Source organism: Pocillopora damicornis, chromosome 4 (genome assembly GCF_964200805.1).
Source record: "Pocillopora damicornis chromosome 4, jaPocDami1.2, whole genome shotgun sequence".
Lineage (NCBI taxonomy): Eukaryota > Metazoa > Cnidaria > Anthozoa > Scleractinia > Pocilloporidae > Pocillopora > Pocillopora damicornis.
The window spans coordinates 26,123,485-26,150,410 of record NC_142673.1 but is presented as its reverse complement, the minus strand read 5'-3'; the positions used below and the strand labels follow the sequence as shown (position 1 = coordinate 26,150,410).

The following is a 26,926-nucleotide window of genomic DNA, read 5'->3' as shown; positions in this document are numbered from 1 at the left end:
TTCCAATATTGGCTCGTCAAGGACTTGTCGCTGGTTGTGCTTCACTTGAAAATCCAAATTAACTTGATTAAATTCAAAACATCAGTGATATGTCAATAGATATGCAAAAGTCTTGCTGAATTTCTTGCAACTTTTTACTTATCACTAATTTCTATCATTCAAGTTCAATGAGATATTCTTTTAACAAATTATTTCTCAGTTGGCCGCCTACGAAAACTAAATCATGATGCAAGCAAATGCTAGCGTGAGATCTTTCGATTGCGGATTTCATGCGGGTTCTAAGCAGCTCATATTGAGTGTCAGCATTGTTCCTGGAACCATGCAGTATCAAAAAAATTGCACTGAGCTAGACTATGCTGTCTATTAACTGCCTGACCTAAAAACTCTGGAGAGTACTGCCTCATGATTGATCTGTCTCGTAGATGCATGACAATAATCACCAATTCCTACTTTCGCTTTCAAAGAACATCCATCCCTGAGCTCATACAAAGCGATTTATGGTTAGATGTTGCAATAATTTGTTTCTTTTTCGTTCGGCTACACGTAAACAAACTAAGTATTTATAATACACAAGAGTGCAGCAGTATACTTCTTTGGTAGAGATTTGTTTCTTCCGCCTTAGCTGTGCTATCTGAAGCAGTTCTGCTGCGTTGAATTTCTGTGCGATCTTTTCTTTTCGTATTCCTATCACTTATTGGTCATATTATGTATCGTTGATAGAAATGGTTTGTTATAAACAAAGCTCAACACCTACCCAAAGCTTCCGTGAAAGCAAATTGTATTTTAGTCGATTGTTCTGAGTGTTGCACGATGATCAAATCGAAACCAAGTACATCCGGGACTTCTGCTATATAAAATTATTTTATTTTTTCAATACATCTTATTTCTTAAAAAAAAAAAAATACTCCCCGTCAGAAAATTGCTGCTGCTCTAATTTGTTTCCTTAACAAATTGGTTTCATTTTTGTAGCTGTTGTCTTAGTTACCTTATTTTGAAGTGTTAAACAGACACAAACAAAGAAAAAATTCCGAGTCCCTATGAGGAATCGGACCCCTGACCTTCGGATTCCGCACTACGATGTTCGATGCTTTTAATGGTTTAACATTGGATGATACCCTTAAGTCACATATAACAATTTGTAATAAACGATCATAGCGAACCGCATACAAAACCTGTTTCATCAATTTACATGAATATTTTACATAGGAATGGCAGGAACGTGTTCTGCTGCAAAGTGATAAGTAGACAGCCAGAGGACAAAGGAGGCATTTGGGGAAACACGAGGGGTCGTCGAGTGTTCCGTTAAAATTAAGGCGAACCACGTAAGACCCAATTCCTTCCTTTATATTACCGCTTTATGCAATTGCAGCAAAAATTTCTATCTATTAAGACGTCGATAGGTTTTTCAAGAGGAAATACTCGCCGTGTTGACTTGCACCGGCCCGACTTTTTCTGTGGATCAAATCGAAACTGCGTTACCAAAATAACACATACGTCATGCTTTGCTGACTGGACGAGGTTCTTTTAAGATTATATTAGCTTACTAACCAGAACAAACGGTTTATGCATAACTATTTCTCCTTTTTATTTTCTAAAAATCTAACTTTCTTTTAACTAGGCTAATAACTCAGAAGGAAAACTAAAGCGTGGTTGCCAGTAGATAAAGGGTAAATATTTTTTTCTTATGGGAGTGAAGAAGCTTGGAGGGGAAATGTCTTTTACCTGGGATACTAAGATTTCTATAACTGCACAGCTTAACCCCCGTAGCCCGACTTATATAGTATGGACAAATCGAAATATTTATAAATTAAAGATAAAAAAGTATTGTAGTATCTCGAGTCTAATGAAAGTTTACATTTTTCATACTTAAGTCTGACCACTCTAGTCGGAGAGGATAACTCTTTCATAATTGCATGTACTGATGATTAAACCATTTTGAACAATGGAGGGATTCATAATAACGATAATCTAGAAATGGCCAGCCAGAAAGATCCTATTTATGACACACGTTACGGTTAGCCATTTGCTTACTCAGAGAGGCACCTGATTTCAGTAAAAATTGTCAAAAAAAAATCGAGCCGCCAAATCACACGTGTTTTTCATGTAAAAGTAGATTAATACACCGACAGGTATTCATTAAAATGTAGTCGCCCGTAATTAAAGATGACTGTATGGGAAAGCTCTACTGAGTAGAAAACTATCACAAAAATCGTCCCCTTCGGTAATGATCACCCAATGTGCCCACGTGGAAAGAAATAAAACGTTTATATGGGTTAACAAAAATAATAACCTCAAATCACATTTCCGAAACTTCTGAAAATGCAACTTGAATCGAGAAGCCGAAATGTTCACACCTAGGGGACCCGTAGCGGGTTCATTTCAACACACGCTGTGACCACTTGAAAGAGTATTAGAGGTAGCCCTATTGGTAAGCTGCGCATTTGCGTCCGTCTTCAGTTGGTATAAAGTAATCATTACTCTATTGTTGTACTTTTCCTCGTGAGCTCTTCAACATACAGTCCACATATCAATCATAGCGGCCAAGATAGTCTCACTAGAATTTTTTTTTGAGCTCCAATATTTCGGTCCGGAATTGAGGCTCGCTCGAACCAAAACAGCAATACCAATCCGGTCAGTACAAAATGCAGACTGCAGACAGGGTACAAAATGCAGACTAGGTACAAAATGCAGACTGAGAATTTATACTGTTTTTTCGTCTGATAAGTGATAACATGTCATCGCTTTTCCACGATCATCTTTCACGATTATTTGCACTATTTTGGAATATTCCTTGACCGTTTCTTGATCACAATCGTTCTTAATATAAATTCAAGCCTTCATATGGTCTTCTTTCTTTGCGCGCGAGTTGGTTGGTGTGATGCCGGCTCAGAATTTATTAACTTAATAAAAGTTGATGCAGATGTTAATATAAATGAGATGTCACTATTGAATATTTAACACGCGCAATATTCGAGAAACAATTGACAGCTTTGCACGTCAGGGTGCGTACGTTTCATCGTTTTAACCGATATGCGGACCGAGACCAAAACTGTTCCTTCGACTTGATATATTTTCAACGTTCAGGGGTGTACACGCACTGATTTTTCCATATTGCCTTAAATTGTTATTGGCTTAATGCATGAGGGACCAGCGAATTCTTATAGGGAAAAGCGAAGAGTTTCTTTCGTGGGTGGCCATTTGTTTACTTTTCTGGTGGTTTTATCTCTCATCTGTTTGGTGAGTACGCAAATATTAATATGTGGAATCAGACTATATGAAGGCTTGAGATTCTATTAGGAACGATTGTGGCCGCTCTGTTAAAAACCAAACACAATGGCCGCTTTGTTCAAAACAAAAGATATCAAGAAACGGGAAAGGAATATTTCACAATAGTGCAAATGATCGTGAAAGATGATTGTTACTGATATTTTGCGGCTAGAGCAATATTTGTTGCCTGATTATGCCCTCTCAGGCTACCCTCCGCCCCACAAACACACCAAAACACACACACACCAACAAAAAGGACACTGTCTGCCTAATGACCTCTGCCCATCCTACCTCCAGCCCACACGACTTTATTTCCAATTCTCATCACGACGAACGCACCAGTTTTCTTATCACGCAACTACCCAAAAATAATAGAGAATTTATTCCATAAGTCTTGAAAGTTCACATGAACCGATTTCAATTGTACCTATGTTCAACACGTCCAAGAAATCGAAACAAGCTTAAGCCATAACATGAATGAGCTGGCTCCAAGAGCCCTTTGATTTTTAATACTTCTTGTCAGAAAATTGCTACTGCTCAAGTTTCTTAATCGTTGGTTTCATTTTTGTAGCTGTTGTCTTGGTTATCTCCTTTTTTCAGGAGAGCAGATCCTTTGACATCGACTAATGAAATGTAATGAGCTATTTTTGAAGACAAATAACAGGTTTCTTTTTTGTCTCATGTGTATAATGAACAAAGTCTCAACGGAAGATGAAGATGTTTTAAAAAAAGACAAAATAACGTTACTTGCCAAAGTTGGATGTTGCATGTCTAGCCTCCGTCTTGTGAACTTAAAAGTCAAAAAGTCAAAATGTATGTGACGTCAATTAAGGTATGGCTGCAGTGGTCAGGAGCTTTTGTCAATGTTTGTGCTTTGGAGCGTTAGGGAAGGCATTGGGAGAAAGGGCCAGCTAGAATCTAAAACAAAAATCTTCTTTCCTTTACGTCAATATACAGGAGGCTGATATTTTTCGATTTTTGCACATTTACTTTCGTCTATTTTGTTTGTTTGTTTTTTCTTTTTTTACATATGATGTATATGGCACGACGAATGGTGCTCGTTTCCAGCAGGGTCACGATTTGAGGTCCTCCGGAGTACCAGATCTATTGAACAACCCTTACTCCACCCGCATTGGATGAGAACTAATTATAAATGGGTTTAGGGCTTAGCACGCCGTACTTCAGTTGATATATCCGAGTCATACCCAGACCTTTGATGAGTAATTTTTCTGATGTCTTTGGCGAGACAATTCATTTTCCCTAATGCCTCTCCACCCAGGAGTGTACTGTGTTACTGGAAAATTGTCATGGGATCTTAATGAAATTTTCATGATCACTTGCAGTGAGGAGCGTCATTTTAGTGTCTCCATTTGGAGTAGAAAGCACTAAATAATGGTTCAACGCATTTACCGTGGAATAAAGACAGATGTCAATTTTAATTTGCTAAGGCAACCTCGTTGTCTCCTTCTTGTGATTACAGTATAGTAGACAAGAAAATCAAAAGAGAACTGGTAGATTTAAGTCCTTGAAAGAAGAAATAATGTTTGCCTCATGTTCTATTTCTGCTTGTGAGACAGCAGCATGGAACTGCTTCACAGCAACAAGTAATCCTCTGTAGGAGGCAAGTGTTACTTGGTCAAACTTTCCTTCTCCCAAGGTATCATTTGAATCACAATCCAAATTTAAAATTTCCCTGGGAATATCCCGTAGTGATTTTATGAAAAAAACACCTTTTGAAAAGTTATTGCTTGATTTCTTTTCTAGAGACATCTGGGACTGAAGTTATTTTTTCTTTTTCTCGCTCTACTTGGCGCAACATTTGGTAAAATTTATCCTTATTTTTTTCAGTGTAAAGCAATTTCTCTTCTGTTGCCTGTCTTTTGTATTTTTCTTGCTTTAACTCTTGAACTGTATATTTCTCCGGTTGCCTTTTTTTCTGCCCGTTTTCTCTTATTTCTAGCTAATCTCTGGCGTCATGTTGCCTCCATGGATCTTATCCAAGTTATATCTTTAACAGTTTCACTTCAAAGGAAACATGGAAGTAAAATTGTTTTTGTTGTTGTTGTTTTTTTTTTGTTAGCCACTTGTCATCCTCTGCTGGTTCCCTTCATGTTCCAAGTAATGAGCGGTATTAAATATTTAATCCCCTCAACTTTGGAACTAGTAAAAAGCGGAAAATCCGATTTACATAACTTTGAAAGTCCACAACATGATTGCATGGCTGGGGATAACAGTGACCATAGAAACTCTGTTCAATCATGCTCCAAAAATAGAATGGAAACTTGAAATCGGTGAAAGTTAACCAGAAGTTACAGTGAAAATAGTCTAAGGCAAATAGACACTCACAGGCTATAGAAAAACTATAAATTTGTCAAATGGAGTGATTAATTGATAGAGTTCCTGGAGCAGCGGAGTGCTACTTTAAGGGAATTTTTAATAGCTATGCCTGAAATGGTTCGTACGTCAGCACAATGAGCGTTATTACGAAATATTGCGTCAGCTTTTTTACCTCTTTTTTGCCTCTCTTCGTGTGAGCTTATGTCGTTTGAATCGTCCAGGTTTTTGCTGCAAGTTGGTGTACTGTGCGCCAGTGGTTCACTCTCTGGAATTTCAATGGTCATTCCGGGCAACGGAAACGACGACTGCTCGCTCGCTTTGAGCTTCTCGATCTTGGCGAGTAGTTTAGCACGGACACCTCTGGGGGGCACGAGGCTTTTCAGTGTCTCTTCTCCATCAACTAACTCGTCTTTTGGTGTTCAAGAAAAAGTAAAAACCCAATAGAAAAAGAAACAAAACAAGCAAAGAAGATAAGAACTTGAAAAGAAAGTATTTATAACCATCAAGGTGATTGTCATTTGGCGTCAAATTGTATTTTCGGTTAGTGAAGAAGATACGTAAGTGTCACGGTGCATTTCAAGCAAACTCTCTTAGAGAAATTGCACAGTCGTTTGAATTCGTATCTTCAAACAATTGAAAAGTTATCTGGAGTACATCTACATCAAACGTCCTTATTTGTAACAGTTTGGAGTTTTCTTGGCCTGTAAAAACTTTATGAAATATGACTAAAACATCGGCTTACTAAAGAAGACGTCGGCAAATCCTTGAAATCCCTCTTTCTTCATCCACTCCCTCACATCATCACAAGAAAAAATAATTGAATTCACATTACTAAAATGTTTTTCTGACCGTAAAAATACCTAGATCGCGGTGCAAATTGACTTCCCTGAAATTTAGAGTGTCAGTTTGAACTGTCCGACAACAATGTGAGTTCTCTAAACCAACACCCGTCACTTTCAACTCTTCTTCCTCGCTATCCTCTGATTGGACGAGAAGACTGCGAGTGATAAGAAACTTGTCGTGATAATCTTGTAATTGTATAGCGTGACACTCTATTTTCTAATTTAGTAATTAAGCTGAGGGTTTGATTGCAGTTGGGTTACTTAAGATTTAGATGTATAATTGAGCGTAGCACGGTAATAGCAGACTTGTAGTAAGAATGTTCGTGATAGAGAAAATCAATAATGGTCTGAAATAATTAGATAAGGAATTGCTTGGGGAAATTATGCGTGCGCGTTTGGGTTGGAACATCCTGTGATGTTGTGTGATGTTTCATTCGTGCAGCAAACGGTGCGTGCGTGCGGGTGTAAATTACAGAAGTGTTGATCGGCGTATAATGGGAAACAGTTATTTCCTGTAAGTAAGTAAGTAAGTAAGTAAGTAAGTAAGTAAGTAAGTAAGTAAGTAAGTAAGTAAGTAAGTAAGTAAGTAAGTAAGTAAGTAAGTAAGTAAGTAAGTAAGTAAGTAAGTAAGTAAGTAACATTATTGTTTTTTTAGAGGGCACGGTAACGAATCCTGCAATCTGATTGGTTCTTTACCCGGTCAGTATTTTCCTATCTCTGCCCACGGGCCACGGTAACGCTTTCGTGAGTCGCCGTGTACATCTCAACTTTCTCTTCCATTTTATTTATAAACATACCTCGTTTTGCCCGCTGGGCAGTATTTTTAAGCAAACACGTCGGTCACTACCTCAAGCCGACTTATGAATCCTCCTTTCTCTCTCTCAAATCAATTTAGTTGGCAAAAAAATATTGGTTTCAGAATGAATTTGTATAGGCAATGGTGTCATTACGTCGGTTGACAAGCGGCCTAAAAACCGTCTGCAATTGATTTTAATCATTCACAAAAAGTACTTAGAAAGTTAAAACGTGAGGTATTTGGCTACAGGTAAACTGAACAATGGAACTTTCATTCATTTAATGTCTGAATTTTCTCAAACAATTTGTTCGTAGTAAAAGAGCGAGCGAAGTTTTAATTTCAGTTCGACAATAAATATACGCTCCTGGTGAGTCTTTCAAAGTCCGTTCAATTTGGACATTTGGACCATAAATTGCACAACAGAAACTGAAGGAATTTATTGAGAAAAGGCCGCATTAAATCCCCTTGTGTCTCGTTGGAGTGTGCCGTTCGAATTCATGATCAGTTTTTGTGGAGGAAAGACCAGATTTACACACGCCGTTGCAGCAAACAAACGAGCAAACTCTCACAACTTCAAAATAAAAAATTTGAATTTACTCACAATTACTTTCCTCGCCGTTTACTTAATGAACAGAGGTAAATCTTCGTACATGAATGAATCGTCGATGAGAGTGAATAATACTTTCCGTTATATCATTGATTGTTTTTGAAGAAAACATTGTCGTGACAGTCCTTGCCAAACTAGTTCCGTTGTTTTTCAAATCTTCTTGCGCTTTTTTTTTCTTACGCGCTCTCTAATTGACAGGTGTCAGATTGTGGCAGATACTTTTAAAAATAATGTTTCAAAGTTTGTTTGGAAGCCTTTTAAATCATCTTTATCGTTACGGAAATGAAAATGTTTCGCTGAGGCATCTCTCTTTAATTTGCATCACCGCTATTTTAACTACCGTTTACTCACTCAAAAATTGTTCAGTTTATGGAAGATCTTGCCGTATTTACTGCCCTAAATCATTCGGGTCTTTTGGAAAGAATTTCGTCAAGTTTAAAAAACAATAAATATGTTATTTACCGGCTAAGGGTCGGTCCGTATGGTGAAAAACTGTGACCTCGGTCTTGAAAATGCTGCCCTCGGCCTACGGCCTCGGGCAGTATTTTCAAGACCTCGGTCACAGTTTTTCACCATACGGACCTCCCAGCCGGCAAATAACATATATTTATTTAACCACATATCGCATGTGAGCGAATAGTTCGTTTAAATACAAATGCGCCATTTTAAAAAATCAAGTTGACAGGAAATAACTTGGGATTTTAGTAAATCACGAATAAGTAATGATAATCTTGGATTAACGTAGTTTAGGCGTGTATTTCCGTTGTACTAGCAGATAAATAGAATCACTATCTTGTCAAAGAAGACTGGAGAACGATTGAATGTAGAAAGTCCGGATATTGTATGGATCTTAAATAAACGCCAGAAATCGGAAAGATACAGTCCTATTAATTGTCGAACCAGCGTTCAGCAGAGATTTTCCTTAACGCAGTGGAAAATTCTGCAACAAAACTCCGAAAAACGCCAAGAATTTGTTAATTTAGCCAATGATACTATGATGCAATGTTTACTCGTTAAAGTGCCGCAGCGTTTATTAAATTTTTCGACTAGCCGATGCGGCGCTTAGTTAGTTAAAACTCGTTTGCCTCAGCGTTGATAGGTTCGTGATCGCGATGATCATCCACATGGCCGAGCCAACACACTCCATCCTCTACTTTTTATGTCTGCAATAAAATAAATATTTGGGCGTAACTCGTACCAATATACGTTTTCATTGGTAGAGTTTCTTACTACAAAATTCAGCATGTAAACTTATGCCTGAAGTATTTTAGCTTGCTTGTAGTCTGAGATTCGTAGTCGACGTATCACAAATGACAACTTCACGGCATACTTTTAACACCATGTCTTCGGAATCGCCTCTCTGGAGAAAATTCACCCGTTTCAGAATTCTCCTTTTGGCAGGCGACGGTCGATTTTCGCCACCTGACAACAGCAGATTCACATGTAACTGACATACTTTCATTACAAAAGGATATGAAAGAAATGTCAAGAATATTTTTGTGATTTCTCAGCTTCTACGCCATTATTCTACTTCAGATCTGTTTGAAAAAGAAAACCCAGCGTTTAAGACATTTCACACTTGTTTGGTGTTATTTAACACTGAATTTTACACACTTACACTACTCATGTGCTTTACAAACCGGTGGTGTTAAACCCTAGCAGGGGATTTCTTTTAATAGGGAGAGGGTAAAAAAACTCCAGCAAGGTGTTATACAGTACTTTGCTTACACCTAATTGATGTTACTTAACACTAACTTGATTTAATTTTATAATTACACTTGGTTGGTGTCGTGTCAACACCAATATGGTCTATAATTAATCACACAACCATCATTCAAGAAATATGTAAAAGAGTTAAGATTGGTTAAGATAGTGGCGCGACCTGTCTCAATCTCACCTTGTAGTCTGAGTAATAACTAATGCATTCCTGGATTACTTTCGATAGACAGACTAATTAAAAACATCCTATCACACTAACTACCAGTGGAAGCTCAATGACAAACAAACCTATATTTTTATACACCTGACAGAAATGTAGAAAATAACTATTGAGTTAAACGACGAAAGTAATTTGGCGTGTACCACTGTTTCTCCTTATCTTCCCAATGATACGCTTTTCATCGAAGAATAATTTTTTCCATAGGAGTTCAACTATTTTTCTACAAAAGGGCAGTACCAAAACGTCGTTAATGATAAGGGCCTTCGTTACTTTCCTGTTTGCAGCTGGAACAGAAATCAAAGCAGTACTTACCCTAATCATGTTAAAGACCACAGTAGCGAAAAAACGAAAACAAAATAAAATTAGAGCTCCCTTTAACAATACCCACGCGCAAAACGGTTTCGTTTCACGGACGTTAGTGTAATTTAGAAGTAATACTAGCACCATCATAGAAAATAAATTTGGCATTTCAAGACCAATTTGAGCTTTGACTAATTTAGCTTCATATGGATAACAGTCGCTGATATCATTAGGATTATACTCGTTGATCGCGAGTGAAGCACCAATCACATAGAGTACATAAAATAATATCAGTGTCCAAAATTTTGGCAGACAAAGCAGATCTTTTAGAACTGTGCATATGGAGACTGAAAGGGATGTTTTCATTATTATCACAAAAATACAACAATTTACAGTTTCTATAACGCTCAAGGAGATAGCTGCTCCGAGGAGAGAATCTGGAAAGCATTCTGGAAAGGTGGAGGTTTCGCTCTCATCATACGAAAGTGAAGGAAGAACAAATATTCCACATAATTGAAGAACAACCACCTCAGCTAACAACAATAAAAGGAAGCCAAATAGTAACAAATGGTGACAGGAGAAAGGTTCACGGAGTCTGTGTCGGCGACTTGATGAATTTAGCGGAGTATTCTCGTCGGCCTCCGTGCTGTTTACTGTGTCTTCGCCTGAAACAAATCCCATACTATAAAAGCCAATGTATTTCTGGAAAAGCTGAGAAAAGAAAACAGAAACAGCCACAAATTATGTGTTTGTGCTTTTACTAGAATGTGCCCCGATAAAGGTACAATCACAGGAGCGAACTAAAGTAAGGAACAGGAGTGCACGAACTGATCTGAGTTTTCAAACGCGACTTTCCGACTAAAACCAACAGAAATAAGTAAAGCCCCTCCAGGGTCAACCGAATAACAGGTGGCCGCCAAGCCCGCTGCATCCAGTATCCGTGTGCACTCTGGAAAGGGGCCGACAAGAGAGCCCCTTGCTGCATGCGACGTTGTGGCCCATATAGTTTGACCGATTAAAGAACACCAGTACAGATGGGGTGAAACGTTTATGAACTCTAGGTATAGAGTTTTTCTCTCAACTTAAAAGTATAACTTCTGCGTGAAAGATCAGTGAACTGAAAAATTTGCTGAAATAGTGCAAACTTAAAGAAAACGTTACTACTATTAAAACAAGTTTGGGGGAGTAAAAAGACCTTACTTTGCATCAAAAATAGACTTTCTTCCTAACAAAATTATAAAAAAAAAACCCGGGATCCATAACGATAGTCTTATACTTCGATCTTAATACACTAAGACGAAATCAGTTGTAAAAGTCCTTGAATTCACCTTGTAATGACGCCTTCAGTTTGCGATTCAACCTCAAGGACTGAGCTAAGGACGAGACAAAACATTTGAAAGGTAAGGAAAAATCTTTGCGTTCACTTGGGAGTTTGAAACTACATTTGAGGGCAACAAATCTGCAGTGTGCGAGTATTCTTCTCTGCAGCTGTTGTTTGGTTTTCATCATGCATAGCGTTTCTCGCCTTATTTTTGTCACGTTACCGTTGTATTACTTGCTACATGATTACGTCATGTATTTTGAATCTCCCGGATGAACTCGTGCTCGGTTCTGTTCGAGGGAATAAATAGTCAGTATGGCCGCTAGCATGTTTTCCTTCTTTATTGACTCGCCCTAGCATACCATGGTGTCAGAAGTGGGATAGAATCCAGCCTCCGCTTATTACACCGAGCACGAGTTCAACCGGGAACTTCAGAATACATGACGTAATCATATAGCGAGTAATGCAACGGTAACGTGACATTTTCATCAGAGCGTAGACGCAGGACGGGACTGAGGAGTCTTACACCAAACATGTCACGCTATTGTACTATTTTTTCTTAGAAAAGAGATCGTAAATGGAGGCATAATATCTCTTATCATAACCACCCGTCCGAGCCTCTCATTTAGTTTGAAAGGGTATTATGTTTACAATGGAAAATATAATGCGATGTTATTCAGGTGTCTGAATGCTTTAGATTGAAGACCCGCGATACATGATCAGACACGATTGCGATAAGTGAATACTCATCAGTATAAGTATATCATTTAAACACCCAGTTGTTGTCGTTGCAAATACTGAGAGTGGAACATTAATTTCGACTGCTCCTTTTCCGGTGTTCTTAAGAATGTTAGCGATCATGTCTTTGGAAAATCATGCTTAGAGGAATTGTTCCTTCCTTGCTAATTTCCAGTGAGTAATCTCATGAATAAAGATGAACCAACGTCTTCCGCCTCACTGCCTGTGATCTGTTCAACTCGGTTACCGAGTCAAACAGGCGCATTCCTTAAGGTTTCATCATGTTTAAGCTGGCTGACTTTTCCATTTAGTAAGCATTTCCAGCCCATTTGCCGTGATAAGCTGTAGGGATTGCCCACACCTGAACAGCCACATACGTGAACAAAGGGAAGGCTGGTGCGGCGAGATATTTGAAAATGAGTCAGCGAGGTCAGTCGATCAGTTGCAGACGCAGGGATTCCACTCTGATGCTAGTAACCTTGTAGTGCATTTACCGGCATAAGCTCCAACGAAAATTGAACACAAAGCTCATAAAACAAGAGCAAACAAACTAACTGGAAACATCTCACGATTTAACTTTATTTCATAGTGTCTATAGCTTGTGACATCGACACTGTTTAACTACAAAAAAGCTTCTCTTTGTCTTTATTGTTCCTTTCGGCGCGTCCATTGATTTTCTAAAATGAAGGAAACCAAACACTGAGGATGAAATTTCATTTCGAAATCAATCCTGTCAAGATTCTTAGAGCTGATCATTCTAAGTGAATAAACTAGACAATGTTAACTTCGATTTCTTTAAGCATGATTAAATTATACTCTACATTTTTACTCTAGTGATATTTTGAGTATGAAGAACGCTGCAAACATTATGAGGCAATCGCTCCCATTCCTTGTGCAAAATCGATTTTTACGTTAAATCATGTCCAACAAATTTAACTCCTTCGATTTCTACGGAGTGCGGAATTAACAAAGATGCAAGTAAGATTAAGATATCTCCACGAAATGACTGATAAGCGTTGATGAGATGTCAACAACGTCGTTGTCATATTTTAGGAAAAAGGATTTCAATTTTTGCAAGAATTAAGTGCTAAAATAAAATACACCTATGTTCTCAGGTTTAATTGTATTTGAAAAATTACGATATTTTTAAAGGCGTCTATGCAATGGCTTTAGCTTCCGGTAAGAAACCCTCCCAGTACTTGATCAACTGCAAAAAGCAAAAGAAAAAATAATAAAAAATTTATTGATACACGCCGTAAGTGTATGTAAATATTAAAGGCTGTATGTATCTAAGGAGACTGTGGTGCTACGTCGGTGGGAGGTATTACTTTATAATATGGTTTTAACAACTGAGTTAATAAATAAATGTAAATTGGCACACAGTAAAGAGTTTCTAAGGCTGACGTTTACCCAACTGCCATGCTTGTCCAATAGGCCATCGTCGCATTGTCGAACAAATTACAGGGTCATATAGTGGAAACTGACAAAGCTCTTAATTTTGAACGAGGGAGAAACATTTAACAACAATTTCATCAACCTATTGCGAAAATGCTTTCCACCCAGCCCCTTTTTTCTTTTACTTTTTCTGCAAACAAAAAAGCAAGCAAAGAAACAAACCTGTTGTTGGCTTTCCATCATAGCTTCCAAGTACTTGATCATAGATTCTCGGAAGTCCTTTACTCGGTTTTTCTGTTGACAGAACAATTATTTTAAAGGTTGTTTCTGATTGCTTACAAGTAATAATTTTCAAGTAAAAATGTAAAAAATGTAACGAATTGTAATAACAAAAGTACACGAAACAAAAACATTCCGAACAATGCCATTGTACGTTTTATGATAGGGGTTTTAAGAAAAAGGTTAATAGAGCTTTTCTATAATTTTTCATTTTGTAAGCATTGCAACAAATGAGATGACATTCAACTCCCAACAATTAAAGGTTACACCTGGGAACTGAACTGATTTTTTTAGAGTATCACTTTCCATTTCCAAACTCTTTTTGTTTCTTACCTCAAATCGTGCCATCTCCTTCTGTATCGCCTTAGAAATCTTACCAAAATCTTCTTCCCCTTTCTCCACTTTTTGTTCCCACTAAGAAAAAAAAATACAAAAAAAGAACATACCTAGTTATTATCTAAATAAACAAAAAATACAACTGCAATGAGGGTAACCTGTCAAACTTATCGTTTGGAAACATAACCAACGTATAAGTTACATCAAATGCCATGTATTGTTGTCACTCGTACTCATATCCACCAGGAACACGACCAGCGCCCAAAGCAGTTTTTGACTAAGAAATGTAAAATGGTTTCTCGATAAGCTGGAAATCACTCCGCTTCGCGTCGTGGTTTCCTACGCTTATCTCGTGTTCTCCCAACCTCCCGCGTGTTTACATCAGACTATGTAAACACGGAAACCATTTTACATTTCTTTTATAAAATAACTAATGAAAGAGGAACGAAAACCGTGTTTCACACGCTCATGTAAAATGGTTTCATGGCCAATCAGAGCGCGCGTACTATTTGAATTATTTTATAAAACATTTTTGTACCTCTTTCACTTCCTCTTGTGCTTGGGGAAGCTTTTCGTTTTTCGACGCAAGTTCCAACTTGACCAAGGCTTCTCTTTTCTTTGTCAACATCTGCTGAGCATGTTGCCAGTTACTGTAAGATCGGACACGCTCTTGAAAGCTTGCCTATGGTAACAAAGAAACCCCTTTCAAATATAGTTGTGTCCATAAGGAAAAAAAAGGTTTTGACTTTTGAATTTGAATAAGAAAGTATAATGGCTCGATTCTCATATGCAACTAAATTAAAATTAAAGTAATGGGGAAAAAAACCGTCTGAAAAAGCAAAACGCAACAAGCAAACAAAGCAAAACACACACAATTTTCTGCAATTTCTTTAATCAGGAATCCTTGTGGAGTAAGATGTCCACAAGCTACTCAAATGGCTATGAGTCTTTTGTAGGTCTTTCTTTATTCCCAGCTCTCTTTATCCTTACATGAGTTGTGGTCACCACCAATACACTTCTAGCTTTACAGCTATGTTGATAGCACCCAACTGGTATCTGGGGAAAATTGCTTTCAGCCATGTCAAGCTTGAGATTTTTCACACACCATTTTCTGCAATTTCTTCAATCAAGAACCCTTATGGAGTAAGCTCTACACATGGCTTTTGGCAGGTCTTCTTCATTCCCAGTTCATTTTATTACTTCCCTTGTTTTTGAACCACTAAAGACTTTTTTTTATTAAAACTGTAGACATTATAAGGAAAAAAGTAAAAGGAACATATTTCAACATGACATCACTTTCACCAACCTTGACTGCTTGAATCAAACCAATGTAATCTTTCAGCAGTTCAGCCAAAACAAAAAAATCACTGTCCGCCTGAAACAGTAACACACCACACAATCATGAAGGCAGGAATATTTCTTTCTAAATGTTACATTAAGTAATGTGTAAAATACACTGTGAGAGATAATTTAACTTGACTTGATCTAAAGGAGAACGTTCATGCCCTTGAAAACGCCACCAGGTTATTATCAGACAATTAAAGTATCTCTCACAGTACTCACAGTGTTTCCTCAAGATTAATGGCCAGTAATGAGTGTCAGCAAATGTAAGCAAAAAAAAACAAGCATTATGCAGGAAAGTTTCCTTTAGAGTTTGTCTGCTCCTCTGAAGGTGGCAACCAGTAAAATTTACCACCTGTGGTACCTCTTACTATCACCAAAAATTACTCAGAATTATTGAATTTCAACTGGTAAAAAAAATGCTTCAACATTTTGGAAAATTTAACTGTCGTGCTCAAAATAAGAAAGAACACTGAATGTGATATATGTAATAGTCACTTCAAACATGAAAAACCAATACAATTATGATTTTGCAGGCCAGTAATGAGTTATACATGTACAGTAAGTGCTATCAGACTTACACTGTAACAAGTGTTCATAATGTCAACATAACTTCATGTAGTTCAATCAAACTCTCTACCTGCTCCACATGAAGCTGCTCAATCTTCTCTTCAACTTCAGCTAGCTGTGAAAGTGCTCGTGATAATGTAGCATGTTCCTCTGCATTACCTATTAAAACAAAAGAAGTCATTGACACCAAATGATTGGTTTAAAGTCATGCATAGTGTAAATGCATTCTTTAACATAAAATGTAATTCTGTGGAAATCATAGTGAGCTTGCTCTGCAAGAGCCATTGTCACCATAAGTTTCACCAATAAAAATGTCATTTTATCAAGCCACAAAAAGGTGGACTGAAAATCTCTAGCAAGTTTAGCTGATCAGTGAATAAAAACCATTTTTCATTTGCAATGAAATCACTCTGCTGCAATTTAGCTTTTTGTAATAACTATAACAATAATAAAATTAACACTAATAAATCTAATTAGGGTAACCCCTTCATTCATGCCACTAAAATACAACATTTCTAGGTAGTTGATTTGTTAACTAAAAATTACAAAAAAATGCTTGTTCAGTTTTTGTTAACCTCTTCACACAATGAACAATGAAAAACAGTCTTTGAAAATGCTTCATCTACACAAAGGTATGCACCTGTGCATTAAATATTTTCCAGCTTAAGGCAGAGTACCACTGAAAAGTAAGCTGACAGCTCCGATTTAAATGTTATCCATAAGCTGACAGTCTCAAATTGAAACTATTTAGGATGGAGATGCTTACAGAACTATTTAAGGATCTCAACCCATAGTTTCAAGGAAACAATTTAATTCTCACATGCAAGACAATGGCAATGGACTAAGTGCTTGATGTGCTGCCTCTCTTTTGTCAGACACAGAGGCTGCTCAAAGCTTCCACTTCTAGTAGGAATGTATTTTTCTACAGTGTGCATCAAGGTAACAGCAGTAAAATGAAGTATAATGATCAAAAGTAAAGTTCACTTACTTAGCATAGCAGTAGACTTAGCAAAACCTGCAGTACAAGAGCCCAATTCTGTTGACAAAAATGTTGCTAAACATAAGATACAGCACTTCAATTTACAAGCTTTGTGCTTCTTAAGTAAAGCTGTAAAGAGCTTAACCCTTTAACTCCCATGAGTGACCAAGAAAGAATTTCCCCCAAGTACAATATCAATACAAGAGATATGAATAAAGAAAATATCAATTTGGGGATAAATAGTTGATCCAATACTAAGTTCCCTGAACTAATATTATAAGAATTGTATGTTGACAGTAAGGAGAGTTAAAAATTTGATCTAGGAGTTAAAGGGTTAAAACCAGAAATTCTGGTGGAAAATTGAAGAAGATTAACAAAAGGGATATATTCTCCTCCCAAATCTGTGCAACAAAAATGAGACATTCCAATAAACATTAAACTAATAGAATCAACTATTTTTTTTTCATTTTACCATTAAAAAACCAACCTTTGCGCTGTAATGCTAGTGTTTCCATACTCAGATGAAGTTTCTTTAACTGCTGGTCAAGAGTTTCAATCTGTTGTTGCTTCTCTTCAAACCACTGTTGAAGAAGTTTGACACATTTAATGGAAAAGGAAGGTTGCATTGAAGCCATGTACAAGGACAAGTACACACACAGATGCTGCCAATGACCTTGAATATTGTGCATTTATTGACTGAGTGTGAGGGCTGGACAGGGAAAAAAATTTGGCTTAAGGTCACCCAGCCCAGCAAGGTCTAAGCATCATAACCACATACCAGGTGAAGAAAAATTTAAAATAAAAACCATAGATTTAAGGGACTTAAGCTTTAACCAGCCCTGCTCATGCTATAATGCACAACTCTCATAGAGGTATTTTTCTCTACGATGTTTATCAGTGAAAGCAGGTGCAGTGCACTCTGTGTTATAATATGACTACAATTGCGTGATATAACTTTCATTAGCATCACCTGGTCTGATTCAGACATCTTAGTAGTAAGTTGAAACATGGTATCTCCAACTGACTTCACAAATCGTTTCAGACCACCTCCACTGAGTGCTGCAGTGTCTTTAGCTCTGGGTAACTTTGTAGAAAGAGAAACAATTTTCATCAGTGCCACTCAACAAAAGTTTAGTTGAGGTGAAGTCATTAACACAAAAAAACTCAAGGAGCATACAGGGTACATCCACAAAGCACTTAAAAGAATTGCCAGGCTTAAAGAACTATTCAAGAATAGGACATTATACATACCACATCAGCTTCCAAAAATTGTCGGAAATCTGGATCTTCACGTAAGGTTGGATGTCGAGCAACTCTGTTAAGATACCTGGAGAGGAAACATCAATGGATAGTAAAATTAAGTGAAAGATAGAGTGCAAATTATTTTAGTCACAAAAGCTTAAAACAAAGAATTGCCTCCACATTAACCCTTAGAACCCTATAAGTTGTTAGCCTCTATCTTCTCCTTACAATACCACCCCTGAATCACATATTAAGACCAAGAGAAATGGAAATGCTCATCAACTTAAGAGGCTCTTGATTTTTAGACAAAGTATCTTTATCAGCACCTTAGGAAATGTACAGAGAACAGTATAGAGAATCTGCATACTGATGTTAGGGTCTACAAGATAAATTCAAAGTAGTCACAGCTGGATAGAATACAACAGTTGATACAAGTAGTTTGAAGAATGAATACCACGACTGAAAAAGGAAAATTAACACTAAAATAGAAAGAAAATAAAAGAAAAGTATATAAATGGGTAAATGAGACATGCAGCTCATGCGTTAACAGCAGCAGTTTAACAAAGCTGGATTGCAACTTTTAGATCTGTATCATAGGCAATTTTCACAAGTAATTTACCTCTCTAAGGCAGCTCTCCTCTTGGAAATAAAGTCAACTGGGGTGCTTTCCTCTCCTTTTCCAAGCTTGACCCTGGTCATGCCTGAAAATAAAATAAATAAATACATCTTAAACTTGTACTTAATCTATAACTTAAGACTATTTTCTCTTGAGCATTGATAAACCATGAAGTTTGTGTAGAAATTAATGGCAAACAGGCAATTTTTTCACAAAGTTTCAGTGATTACTCACCAACAACAGACTTCTCAGGAGCTGGGGGCACAATCTTTCCAAGGTGAAGAAATTTGCTATTTAATCGATCATGGAGTCCTAGAAAATCACTAAATCGACGCTTCACAGATGTCTCTGAATTCTTGAATGTCGGCATACTTGTCTATGGTAAAGTAAGGTCATAAGTTTAAATTTCAAATTTGCATTCATCAAAAATCAAAGCTGCCATTGGATTTTTTCTATAGCTGTTATCTACCTTGAAATGGTCAGTTTCTATAGGCAGTAAAACAAGTGTGACAAGAGCGATAAACAAATTCATGTACAATATCTTAAGAAAATAGGCGAGTGTCAAGACCTTCTTTAAATCAGCTACAGTTAACGGTAGTTACTTTTAAAAAGAAGACCAAACTCTTAACACATTTTCAAAGAAATGAAAGGCAACTTCAGGGCTGTTGTTAAGTGCAGGCTGCTGGCAAAATTTGTAGGATGAAAAATCTGGCAAGATTTTTGCCTAGTCCAGCCATCACTTACTAATGCACAATGGCACTCCAAGGTTACACACTTATAATAATTATAAGTGTGTAACCTTGGAGTGCCATTGTGCAATGTCTAACACAAACTTTAAGCCTACACCCTAATTTCTAACCTACAACCCTGCAACAAGGTAAAGAATCTCTGATCAGACCTTTGGAAGTAATGAGCAAACAGATCTATATAAATGAAAAAACACAAAAGTGCAAGTCAAACAGCAAAAAGGTATATAATTTTTAACTTACCATTGTTGTCACTTTGAAAACCATGTAAGAACCCATGCCATCACCTGCAAAAGTAACATTAAATAGAGGTGTGATATGCTTGCCCCTTTAACTCCCATGAGTTAGTTACCAGTCCAGTTATGAGGATAAATAAAAATAAAAATTAAGGGATTATTAGTTGATAAAAATGGTTTGGTAGCCAGTAAGGAGAATTACTAATGAGATGTTGCAAGTTAAAAGGTTAAATTGATGAAAAAAAACTTTTAGAAATATCAACCTGTAGATCTTCAATGGCAGACCTCACTATCACAAGAGGAGTTCTTACAAAAAGTTAAGGATAATAGTGTACAAACAGGTAGCTCCTCTTGAAATAAGTCCTTTTCCTTCCTATGCCTCTCCTCAAAAGTGGCCATTGAAATAAAGCCTGCTGACTCTAGTTTACTTTTCAGCACATTGTACTATGGTTTTTCAAACTTTTTTTAACAGGAAGTAAAAAGAATTTAGGGTCACATTTACATGGGATTTGCACTTAATGTACTCAATAACGACTGAATAGCTGCAGTTCAAAATTCTTGGGTAAAAAGTGAAGAACATATTTAACAAACCAGAGCTGCTGATAGTGCTGACTAAAAAACTCCAAACAAAAGAAATGTTGAGAAAACACACCGATCTTTTCAGGATCTGTCACTTTAATATTCATGTCAAAGGTGTCATCCTCCTCGTCTTCTTCAACTTCCTTTTCCTGCAAGGAAAATCAGCATCTCTTGAAAGAAAAATCGTAAATGTTTTCCACTAAAGTAGAATAAACATCTAATTATTATAGGGTAAACCAGCAACAACTCATTAACAACTTATCAATATATATTTACGGATTTATAATAATACAAAGATACACTTTTGTTTTAAATTCAGTCCTAGACTTTGAGATGATATAATGCGTGAATCGATCAATTAACCGAAAGTAAACTGAGTTGGGTCTGGCTGATCTACCAATTAGACAATTAAAAATGGGAGGGATTGAGAGTAATCATTCTGAAAATGGATTCAGATAGAGCCCAATAATATAAGATCTTCGGTATCTACAACCTCAGGTTTTTCTGTCGGAGCTGGTTCGCTGTCATCCTCGCTCGGTTTCGAGAGGTTGGTGACATCCACGGAAGCCGCCGCAGAAGTTTCGGACTTTTCTTCGCTCCCGCCTGCAGCAAGATCGGACGAACCCTTGTCACTCTCCTCAGGAACAGTGTCTGCCTTGGCTTCCTCGTCATCTAGAGTAATTTCCGTGGTCTCTCCAATAAAGGGATTACCGTTAACTTGCTCGTCCGGGTTGGTCTCTGGCGTCTCAGCTTCATCGTCGAAAAGGGCAGGAGGTTCACGATCATCCGCCATTTTAATTTTCTAGGCAGTCACGTGGGGATTGCCTCGACTTAGGGGAGAGGTGTGTCTAAGGTTGTTCAAGGTGTGCTTTGTAATTTCACTTTTTTCTTTTTTCTCTCGTTTTTTTTCATTTGCCTCCCCTCTTCCATTCTGTCCATTGTATTCTGTTTAACTGAATTCATTCCTCTTATCTGATGCATTCACTATTGATATTTATTTGCCAGTTTGGATAGAATGTTTAAAACAGAATTGACAGCTTCTCTGTTGGTCGCGCATCGCCTTTCACCTTCAGTGGCTCGCTCGACATTTAAACTTTACAGAGGAACTGGTCTTTCATCTTACCCGTCAATATGTCAAGGTTTTTTTAACCAAGATTTCAATTTAAAAAAAAAATTTCGTCGACAATGATCTACATGTCCTAAAATGACATAACCGTTATGTGAAATCCGACGACTGATTCAAACTACAGGAACTTGAACTTTTCTGATAAAACAATCGCGTAGATGAATGGAGAACTTTCAAGCTTACCTTCCAGCCTGTGTTTGTTATTTCATTTCCAAATCTACCCTCTCCCAGAAAGTGAAATTATCTCACACAGTCATGTACGATCACTATTCATTTATAAACGGACTGATTAAAAACATCAGTAACTACTTAACACTAATTAAAATACTGTTCGATAATAACGTATTTTTCAAGATCAAATATATTGAAAGCGAGCATTTACCTACAAGGTGAATAATTCGTTTAACAATAACATAGAGGGTGAAACATGTTTCTCTTATTTCATTTTTTTGAATTTCGAAGTTAATTGCAGTTACTTCATATTCGTTTATTCGGTTACGCTAAAATTCTTCTAAAATATCTGGTTTCCTCGGGTCAGTCAGCCAGGTGTTCTCTACCAGATAATTTTTTTACGAACCCAAACCCTTCGGATGTGATATACCCCATAATCAAGAGAAAGGTAATATTCTAAAATACCAGGACAGAGAATCCATCCCATAATTCCCTTTGCTGTAATATATGGGCAAAAACGATTTCTCGTCAAAATAAAGTCCATATTATCTGTAATCTTGTTTATCACACCGTGCCAGCAGCTTCATTTTTATTTCTTTGTTTGTTTCTTTCCAAAAACACTTTGGGCAGTTTAGTAAAAACTACATTTTAGGGGCAGGGGGACCACATCAATTTATTTTCTCGAACTTCCGCCGTAAAAACTCTGGGGTATTCCTCCGAACTATTAAAACCTTCTACATGGATACGATCTGCAATGGTATCTTGATATAAGCAAAGGCTGTAGTCACTCAGGTGGTAAACAACATCTCCAGACTGACAATGTAAGAACATTTTAATCTGATGGGGATGGAGTGTTGACTCAGCAGACCACAGGTATTTATTGCGGTCAGAAGCATTATAATGAATTATACACGGTTTACATAAAATAATAAATATATTTTTATTTTCAAAAATCATGATACCTTTAATATATGCTTTGTATAAATTTGAAAGATAATATAAATGGTCCATATCGAATTTCTATATACATCATTTATACTCTAACTTGCTTTCCACCTAGAACTCGTCTATGAATAGCATCGAATATCTTCAATTAATCAGAGTAAGTCAAAACAATTATTTCAGTCGACAGGTGCAACACATAAACTCTTTTATATTTGCGGAAAGTCAGTGGAAGTAAAAACTAAAAGATCTATCCTTTGGTCATTAAAAAAAATTGTGGATGAATATTAAGGACTATTGAAGAGACCTTATTGATACCCCATGGTAATCAAAATAACAAGTCGGAAAGGTTATCATAATCGACAGAGCTTTCCAATTCGCTCTGGTTTGAGTCCTCAAAACGAGACCGCAGTCTAATGGTCGCATTGTTTATTACGTCTTGTCGAATTTTCCAATACGGTGGACACGAGCTGCCGTAGATTTCCACTTGAGTATGTCCTTCGGGAATAACAAGACCCAAAGCGAAGTATTCATCCAGAAAGCTTGCATGCTCGAGATAATAGCGAAATAGCACTTGCGCCGTTTCCGCGTGCGAAATGACAAAGAAAAAAAGCTTGACAATTGTGTCATCGTCTTCATTTACCATTACCGGCTTAAAATATTGCCCTCCTGTCAGAAGGAAAGGTCCCATTTGAGTGATCTCTCTTCCAAATGCGTTTATTCTTGCAGCTTCGAAGAATTTGTCTCCAAGAACATTTCTCAGTCGCATAATTTCCTTGACAACTCTTTCCGCGTCGTGTTGTTTAGGATCTATTGTCATACGACTCATTTCAATTGTAGCTGCATTTAAAACGCTGATGACTTTTAATCGGTAGTTTTCAAGTTCTGCTCTGGATGTACATCGGCGAATTTTCTGTCTCAAACCTTGAGCATGCTCAAGTTTTAGTAAAAGGGTCTCCAGTTTCGGATCAGTGTCGACGTCAATTTCCCGGCCACGATCTATTGACGTGGCATGATCATCCTGTATATAGCCTTTTGGTCTCGAACTTTCGTTCAGTAATGGAGTGATATCGAGATCTAGATCTTCATCTGCGGACCACTGGTGGCATTCTTTGGTAGGAAAGCAACCCATCTCTTCATTTGTAGACCTGTGATTTTCAGTTTTCAGAAGTAGAAAGCACCTTATCAAAACTTTTTCGCCAATCCCAGTGTCACGTTTGGTTCTATGACGTTGTAACAAACACAAGGAAGCTTGATGTGACCTGATGCGTAAAATTAATGTGGGAAAGAAAATGCAAATATGCGCCTGAACAACTGAAACGAAAATACAATAGCGCAAAATCCCAAGAGCTTTCATTTCCTATTGAAACAGTTTAATCGTTGATGTAAATAAACAGCAAAAGAGTAACTGCATATCACCCGTGCGTAAGAGCTAGATCAGTAATGATGTGTTAAAAAGTCAAAACCTTTGCAAATGTAATATACTATAAGTATTTACTCAATAGAACTCACGGTAAAGCTTTAAGAACTTTATCTACGAGTTATGAAAACCTTTATTTACAAAGTGGAGCACAGGAACAATGTGAAAGAGTCTAGACGCTGCATACATGACAATCCTTAATATTACGTGGGAAAAGTGACGTTTCAAATCATTTGGGCAACAAACGCGGTTCTTCCACACCAAAGCAACTTTGACGTCAACTGATGTGAATAACGCGAACGTTTGTCTTTTAAAAATGTCTTGCTTTTCAGGCTATATCGGTTTAATTAATTTTGCTTGTTACGTCACGAAACAAGCTTAAAAATTCCGAAGCGAATGTTTTGAATGATTTGCTTTCGACCATCACAGGTTTCGTTAAAATTAAAACTTTTCACACAAAAATATTGTAAATAGAGTTAACTGAAACCTATCAAGTCCCAAAATTTCGAGATTGATTGTCTCGTTTGTGAGTAGGAAAGTAAGTGCGTTTGACCATTCGCTTGCAAAAATTACAGGGGGGAGGGGGGGGGGGAGCGGAGGAGAAGAGCGGATGGAGCCCTACTCACGAGTTAGCACTGGCAATGATAAAAAAAAAAGTAAAAAACAATAATGAAAACAAGTTAGAAATAAGGTAAAGGAATGAAAAAGCCAAATTCAACTCCTGCGAAGATTTCTCACTCTTACTAGTATTCACAATTGTAGGCGTCTGGTGCTCTTGCAAGATTGAGATTGCAATCTTTTACTGAATTCTGAAGAGCCTTGCGAAAGAATGGAATGGAGACTTTTCCTGTTTTTGGCACAGAGAAGATGGATTTGAACGCGTAAAAACAACTTCCATGTAATGATTAATGTGTAATAGTTAACCACGATTGTGTAACTTCCGTTGGGTTATGAGATGCAAATAGCTCAGCAGATCAATTTTCTTAATCGAGCGACGAGATAACACGTGTTAATATAGTAGCGTTGATTACTCGAAAGAAACCGAAAGAAAAGAGTTAAGATTGGAGAAAGAGGTATGATTTGTAGTTGTAATCTGTATTAATCTATTTAGTTATAGTATTTCTCTTATATTATTGCTCGTGATTAGTGTTATTTTGTGAATTTCTAGTACCGTGATACGCCCCCTTTTGCGTTGTTATTGTACTATCGATGTTCTGTACGAATTATAGTAATAGGCTTTTCGTTATAATTATCCTTTCAGTTTTTACGTAATTAAGTAAATCAAGAAATTAAAGAGCTTTGATCGATACGAGTGGCTTACTTGGTTTCAGTATAAAGTCTTATCTAAATATCGCGTTCGGAGCAACGATGGAATGTCTCTAGATCCCTCCGTCCGCTACATTCCACATCAAATTTGGACCAGAACTGACGAAGATAAGAGGAATCGTGTGACGGTTTCAATGAGGCTCTAAGCTACTGTTCACAAAAATTAGCCTGGAAGCTTATTTTCCATACAGTAACTTAAACTACCATATCAGTATAATTTTACTAAAGGCAATGATTGCTTTATTAGAGGAAAGGTTTGAGCAGGTACGAGAGAACATGAATTGACGGAATAGAAAGGCTATTAACTTTTTTTTCTTAATGGCACGCACTGACTCCGACAAACAGATTATGATTTGCCTGCAAATCTGCCTCGCTCTCAACGTGTGGTTTCGTAGCTCAGTTGGTAGTGGAGCCCAACTAGTATCTGTGAGATTCGAATCCCGTCGAAGCCTGAATTTTTTCAGACACCTTTTCTGCAATTGCTTAAATTGCAGTTCACCTGAGAGAATATTTTTCTTTACTAAACTCTAAACTCTTGGTATAATTATTTTTCTGAGCCGTAGGGGTTCTTTTTTTTGTTTCGTTTTGTGTTTCCTTTTGAGTTCGTTTTGCTTTGTTTATGTATTTCGCCTTTCTTCCGCCAAACTCACAGTAACGAATGATCAACTCATGGAACCTTATCATAAATATTTACACAAATCGTATTGCACTGCTTGATATCAATTCAAGTGACACTCTAGTTCTTCAAACCAAATTCAAAACTGCAGTTCGGGATGAAAAATCATTACTGCCGAGAAAGGGATAAATATGCCATGTGTAATAAGGCGGGCTGAAAGTACGAGAATGTGAATTATTCCTACCGTTGTAACGTTTTTGTTTTTCTGTGTAAGATTTTCATCTTGAAGTGAATGTGGTTATAAGAATTGAGTACATGTATTGATAAATTTTTTTCCTTCAAACGGGAGGAGTACAGGTCGATCACTTAAAGTGTTATGTACTTTTTCGCCTGAAGCATCAAAATCATTAAGGTATTAGGGATAAAAATATTCAACATCAAACTAAATCAATATACTTTAATGCTGGAAAAGATATGATGCGGGAAAAAATTTAAAAATATAATCAGATTAGCTACCTCGGGATTTTTCCATAGTCTTGGAGCATCACATACTCATTTTTTTTCTGAGCGAACGAAGTTTACTCCAAAGTAATCAAAGTCATGTCAAAAATGAACGCAGCACTCGTATTTGTCTAATCTGGGCGATAATATCAGCATCTAATGAGCTAAGTAAAGTATTGAATACTTTGCGAATTCTGAAAGGTATTTGGAATTGTCAACCATAAGGAAATTGTTCAAATAACATGCATTTGAGGGAACGAAGTTTACTCCAAAGTAATGATGTCAAAAATGAACGCAACACTATTATTTTTGTCTAATTGAGGTGATAATTTTAACATCTAATCAACTAAGTAAAGAA

General features: G+C 37.1%; 2 protein-coding genes and 1 long non-coding RNA gene across 3 annotated transcripts; 1 reads left to right on the top strand and 2 right to left on the bottom strand.

The window, feature by feature from the left end:
* Positions 1-12,698: 12,698 nt before the first annotated feature.
* On the bottom strand, positions 12,699-21,294 carry LOC113686695 (sorting nexin-2). The gene is made up of 15 exons (XM_027204341.2): positions 20,960-21,294; positions 20,540-20,615; positions 19,895-19,938; positions 19,140-19,281; positions 18,909-18,990; positions 18,299-18,374; positions 18,018-18,131; positions 17,535-17,628; positions 17,057-17,104; positions 16,139-16,227; positions 15,464-15,532; positions 14,696-14,839; positions 14,155-14,235; positions 13,765-13,836; positions 12,699-13,354 (listed from the first exon to the last, which is right to left on the bottom strand). Exons 1-15 carry the CDS (start codon positions 21,257-21,259, stop codon positions 13,304-13,306), a joined length of 1,482 nt encoding a protein of 493 aa, XP_027060142.1. The 5' UTR covers positions 21,260-21,294; the 3' UTR covers positions 12,699-13,303.
* Positions 21,295-22,678: 1,384 nt separating this feature from the next.
* LOC113686660 (uncharacterized) lies at positions 22,679-24,147 on the bottom strand. Its single transcript, XM_089204675.1, has one exon. The coding sequence runs from the start codon at positions 24,060-24,062 to the stop codon at positions 23,034-23,036; it is 1,029 nt and encodes a 342-aa protein (XP_089060801.1). The 5' UTR covers positions 24,063-24,147; the 3' UTR covers positions 22,679-23,033.
* Positions 24,148-25,120: 973 nt separating this feature from the next.
* Positions 25,121-25,432, top strand: LOC149047425 (uncharacterized). The gene is made up of 2 exons (XR_016186070.1): positions 25,121-25,198; positions 25,387-25,432. It is a non-coding gene; the product is annotated as an uncharacterized LOC149047425 (long non-coding RNA).
* Positions 25,433-26,926: the final 1,494 nt, after the last annotated feature.